The sequence below is a fragment of the Lepidothrix coronata genome, unplaced genomic scaffold (genome assembly GCF_001604755.1).
Source record: "Lepidothrix coronata isolate B3197 unplaced genomic scaffold, Lepidothrix_coronata-1.0 Scaffold176, whole genome shotgun sequence".
Taxonomy (NCBI): Eukaryota; Metazoa; Chordata; class Aves; order Passeriformes; family Pipridae; genus Lepidothrix; species Lepidothrix coronata.
The window spans coordinates 121844-127379 of NW_016690356.1; the positions used below are offsets into that span (position 1 = coordinate 121844).

At 60.0% G+C, this 5536-nt stretch overlaps 1 protein-coding gene across 1 annotated transcript in view; it reads right to left on the reverse strand.

The window, feature by feature from the left end:
* Positions 1 to 1377: 1377 nt before the first annotated feature.
* The window catches only part of CORO2B (coronin 2B), a 28664-nt gene continuing 24505 nt past the window's right edge, over positions 1378 to 5536 (reverse strand). The window contains exons 4-11 of the mRNA XM_017830225.1: positions 5226 to 5390; positions 4599 to 4715; positions 4245 to 4349; positions 3771 to 3867; positions 3118 to 3230; positions 2486 to 2576; positions 2250 to 2389; positions 1378 to 1546 (exon numbers count right to left, since the gene is read on the reverse strand). Coding sequence (XP_017685714.1) covers positions 1415 to 1546; positions 2250 to 2389; positions 2486 to 2576; positions 3118 to 3230; positions 3771 to 3867; positions 4245 to 4349; positions 4599 to 4715; positions 5226 to 5390 — 960 coding nt within the window. The 3' untranslated portion in view covers positions 1378 to 1414. The remainder of the gene's footprint in view (positions 1547 to 2249; positions 2390 to 2485; positions 2577 to 3117; positions 3231 to 3770; positions 3868 to 4244; positions 4350 to 4598; positions 4716 to 5225; positions 5391 to 5536) is intronic.

The following is a 5536-nucleotide window of genomic DNA, read 5'->3' on the forward strand; positions in this document are numbered from 1 at the left end:
GGGGTCAGCGGGACACGCCGGGGCCACGGGGACAGCCCTGCCCGGGGGTGCCAGGCAGCTCAGCAGCTTGGAGCCAGGGAAAATAGGGATGTATAAGGAAATCCAGCAGTGTTTGGTGTCCTTCCCTGTGCTACAGGTCAAATCCATCCAACCTGGGATTGTACAACGTGCTGAACCCACTGACACCCACGGGGTCCATCCCACAGGGACCACCCCTTGGGATCCATCCCACAGCGTCCAGCCTTGGGATCCATCCCACAGGGTCCATCCCTTGGGATCCATCCCACAGGATCCATTCCACAGGATCCATCCCTTGGGTCCATCCCACAGGGTCCATTCCACAGGATCCATCCCTTGGGTCCATCCCACAGGGTCCATCCTTGGGATCCATCCCACAGGATCCATCCCTTGGGTCCATCCCTGGGGCAGCACCATGACATCCTTCCCAGGATCATCCCAGGGACATCCTTCCCCCTCCCCGTGGCCCTGGCAGTGTCCCAGCAGACAGGAGGAGGGAAAATCCCTCTTGGCAGAGGGGGAAGGAGCAAAAGTCCCTCCCCAGGTAGGAACCCCAGCCTGGCTTTTTGTTATTTTGAAGGATATTGGGGCATGTGGAGCTGCTCCCTTCCCGGGCTGCAGCCCTGGGACACTCACAGGCTGCTCCTGCCAAGTCCTGGCTGTGCCAGAGCCTGCCCGGCCATGCCATGGCCACTGGCACCATGGGAGGGATCCCGGGATCCCACTGTGGGAAGAGTCCCGGGATCCCACAGTTGGAAGGACCCTGTGCTCCCACCATGGGAAAGAGTCCCTGGCTCCCACTGTGGGATGGATCCTGGATTCCCACCATGGGAAGGATCACAGGCTCTCGCCATGGGAAGAGTCCTGAGCTCCCACCATGGGAAAGGGCCCTGGGCTCCCACTGTGGGATGTGGGATGGATCCCGGGCTCCCACCATCAGACAGATCTCGGGCTTCTGCCATGGGAAGAATCACAGGCTCCCACCGTGGGATGGATCCTGGGCTCCCACCATGGCAAGGCTCCCAGTTTCCCACCATGGGAATGCTCCCAGTCTCCCCCCACACCCCCAGCTTTGATGATCCAGCCCTTCCCACCCCTTCCAGTTCTGCCCCCGCCGTCACATTTTTTTTGCATAGGAAAAAGAAATTAATAGCAAGGAAGCGTCAGCTTTCCCGGGAATCCGGATCGTCCCGAGGGGGGGGCACAGGGCTCCTACTCACGGGGAGCCCCCGGCCCCTCGGAGGCAGCGGTTAGAGCGGGATCAGGGCCGGGCACACGCGGATCCATCGGCGCGGGATCTCGGCGGGGTCCTGGCTCCCGGCTGGGTCAGTGGGGACAATAAAATTAAAGAGCGAGTAGAAACAACGAGAGTTTATTTAGAAAACGTCCCTGGGAGTTAATTGTTCTTCGGGCTGTTCCGTAAGTTCTTTAGTTCCAGCTGGAGCTGCCGGATCCGAATGTCCTTCTGAGACAGCTCGTCCTTCAGCCGCCGGATCTCGTCCTGCTGCCGGAAGAACACCCGGAGGAGCTGCAGGGGAAGGAGGGAGAGGGAGGGATGGAGCTGGAGGGACCACAGCATCCACTCTGCCCTCCTCCCAGCCCCGGGGCTGTGCTGGGACTGGGCCCCGATTCGGCTGATTTTGGGGACAAGCTTTTTAGCAGGATCTGTGGTGATGGGAAAATGGGATGGATTTAAACTGAAGGATGGGAGGTTTAGATGGGATACTGGGAAGAAATTTTTTATCATGAGGGTGGGGAGGCCCTGGCACAGGTTGCCCAGAGAAGCTGTGGCTGCCCCTGGATCCCTGGAAGTGTCCAAGGCCAGGTTGGATGGGGCTTGGAACAACCTGGGCTAGTGGAAGGTGTCCCTGCCCAGGGCAGGGGGTGGGACTGGATGGGCTTTAAGGTCCCTTTCAACCTAAGCTTTTCCAGGATTTCCATGACTCTAAACCAAATTCCTTCCAGGACCAAGTGGTGATGTATCCCCATCCATATGTTGTTTCCAGACAAGGCTTTTAATTAAACCCAAAACCAACTGAGGAGCTTCACTCCGCTCCTTTGGGTGCTCCAGGGTTGAGGTGGATGCTCCAAGGGGCAGGGGAACACCCAGTGCCTCAGTCTGGGAACACAGAGACCTGCAGAGGGGTGGCTTTCCAGGTTCATCCCAATGATGTCCCCCCCCATCCAGCCTGTCCCCCCTCCCCGTGTCCCACCCGACTGGGCTGTCCCACCTCGTTCTCGGTGCGGGGTGGGACGTTCTCCAGCAGGTCGATGCCATTGACCACCACGCTCTTCTTCTCCCTCGCCGGGGCCTTGAACACAATTTTGGATGTCCTCTTGTAGCCCTCCTTCAGCGACATCAGGATGGGATCTGAGGGGGCAGAGGGGGGACGGGCTCAGGGAGGGCTGCCCGGCCAGCACCCACCTGCCGTGCCACCAGTGCCACCAGTGCCACCAGTAGTGTTACCTCTGTTCATCCCACTCAGCCACTCATCCGGGGTCAGGGCAGGCTCCGTGCCCGGTGTCATGGGGTAAATGTCCTCCTGGTACGTCTCGGACTGGAAACACAGGGAAAGAGCTGCCACTGCCATGAACCCACCCCATGGGCAATGGAGAGACCCGTGGGGAGGGGAGGAACTGGGGGGTGACCTCCCGGGTGGGAGACTTGGGGCACAGGGAGCAGATTTGGGAAGTGCTGGCTGGCACTGGGAGGGGAGGGAGGAGAATGAGCAGCTGCTGAGCTGCCTCAGAACCTGGGACAGGCCCTCCACACAGCCCCGGGTTTGCTTCCCGACACCAAACCCTGATCCGAGATCTGTTTTCCCAAAACACCCCCAAACCTCAGGTGAGACAAGCCCCTTGTTCCCCAGCACTGCAGACCAAGCTGATTTTGTACAACACATACACCAGGAGAAACGTGGAGATGCATTTCCAAAAAAACATTCCCATTAAACCTGAGGCAAACCCCCCCTGGGAATCCCTGGGATGTGCAGCAATGGAGAGGTCTGAGCCTGGTGCGAAGAGACCCAACCACAGGACTGGGCAAAGTGGGGCATGTCCATCCCTCTGGGCCCTTCCCAGACCCCCCCGTGGACTCACCCTCCTGGGCACGATCATGGAGATGGGCTCGATGAGCCCCTTGAGGGTGATGAGTTTGTAGAACCGAAAGACCTCACAGGCCGACACGTCCAGGCCGTGCTTCGGCATCACCCCTGCGGAGCAGCACCGTCTGTCAGCCCGGCACAGACACCCAGAACAGCCCCACCAGCACACCCAGGAGCAACCCTTGCCCTGGATCAACCCTTGGCATCGCCCCAGGAACCTGGAGCACAAGCTGGGCCACACCAAGTTTGCAGGGATGCTGGGAAAGGGATGAGCAGCCTTTATTTGGGACAATCACTGATGTCCCCTGCTGAAGCCACGTGTGACAGCGGGAAGGGTGTCCCTGGACGTGCACCAACCCCAGCAGGGCTGAATCACCCTGGGAAGGGCAGCACAGGGATGGGAATGTCACCCTGCAAGAGCTGCAGCCGATGCTCTGGAGCTGGAACAGCACCCGCCAAACCCATCCCAGACCCATCCCAGACCCATCCCAGATCCATCCCTGACCCATCCCAGACCCATCCCAGACCCATCCCGAACCCAAACCAAACCCGAGCCAAACCCATTTGCCTGTGACATTTCATGAAGCACCTTCCATGATCCAGCTCTTCCCTGCTCCCAGCAGAGCAGCAGCAGCCCGGGATCCTTACCCAGTCCTTTCTGCGGGGCGGGGGAGCGGAATTCCATGAGGTAACTCAGGTAGGGCTTCTCGGAGCCGATCTCGTAGTAGCGGATGTTGCCGTCGCCCTGGAGCAGCAACGGGAACAGGGACAGGTTATTCCTCTGGGAAATGTGAGGGGGAATAAGGACCATCATAAAGACCAGTTAGAGGGCAGCGATAGGTGGGATTTTGGGAAGAAATTCCTCCCTGTGAGGGTGGGGAGGCCCTGGCACAGGGTGCCTGGAGAAGCTGTGGCTGCCCCATCCCTGGAAGTGTCCAAGACCAGGTTAGAACAACCTGGGATAGTGGGAGGTGTCCCTGCCCATCCAGGACCTGGACGATGTTTAAGGTCCCTTCCAACCCAACCCATTCTCTGATGACAACCCCCAGCACCACATCCCCGGGCAGTGCCAGGGGGACATGGGCTGGGAATGCCCAGGGAGATGCTCCACACACCCCATACCTTCCCAGCCAGGTACAGCATGTGGGTGTCGGCGTCGTAGAACGGGAAGAGGAGCCCCGAGAGCCCATCGATCTCCTCCTCGATCAGGGGCATGGACAGGTCTTCCTGAAAAACAGGGACAGGGCCTGAGCCACTGGGACGGCCCAGTGCTGGTGCTGAGCAGGGTCCAGCAGGGATGGAATGGGAGTCCCAGCAGGGCTGGAATGGGGATCCCAGGAGGGATGGAACAGGAGTCCCAGCAGGGCTGGAATGGGGGTCCCAGCAGAGATGGAATGGAGGTCCCAGCAGGGATGGAGGGGGTCCCAGCAGGGATGGAGGGGGTCCCAGCAGGGATGGAGGGGTCCCAGCACCCACCTGGTCCCACAGGGCGATCTGCCGCGTGTTCCAGCGGGACACGCCCGTGGTGAGCAGCCTCTTGGTGCTGCCCAGGAACACCACCCTGTTGACACGGTGGTTCTTGCAGCTGGCCTCCTGCGGGGCAGGGGGAGCTCTGTCAGCACCACTGACACCCCAGGAAAGCCCCTTCCTTGCCCCCTCTCCTCTCCCACCTCATCCCTGTGACATGCCAGCTCTGTCCCCAGCAGTGTGGGGACGCTGTGACTCCGGACCTGTCCCCTGTGCAAGCCAAAACCACCCATTTCCATGAATATCAGAGACCACCTTTACTGAGAACCCACCACCTGCCTCCAAACTGTGACCTCTGCACCTCCCTCTTTAATTTCCACTATTTTCCACAAATCCTTAATTAACAGAGGAATAAAACCCTCCAACCTGGCGGGGGGATGAGGTTTGGGATGAGGCCGAGCCCTCCCCATCACCTCCACCTGATGAAAGAACCCTCCCCAGGCAGAGAATGGCCTGCAGCCCCTGCCCTGTGCCCCTGCCTCACCACGAGCACGTGCAGCACCTCGTGGATGTTTTGGGACAATTCAACAGGATTCCTCCCCAAGATCTTATTCCCAAGCCCTGGTCCCGTGGCACCTGCAGGACCCGCCCGGAGCGCGGCTCCACCACGCGCAGCTTCTTGTCCTTGCAGGTGGTGGCCAGGAGGCTGCCGTCCGTGTTGAAGGACATGCACAGGATCACGTCCGTGTGGCAGTCGATCATCTTCACCGGCTCCCCAATGTCCAGGTTCCAGATCAGGACCTGTGGGAAGGCGCCTTGGAGTGACCCGGCCCCGGCGGAAGGGGGATCCTTCCGGGTCCCTCCCGACTCAAATCGTTCCGTGATCACACCCTGGTGACCCCCACCCGTGCCACGAGCAGGGAAAGAATCACAGAATCACAGAATCA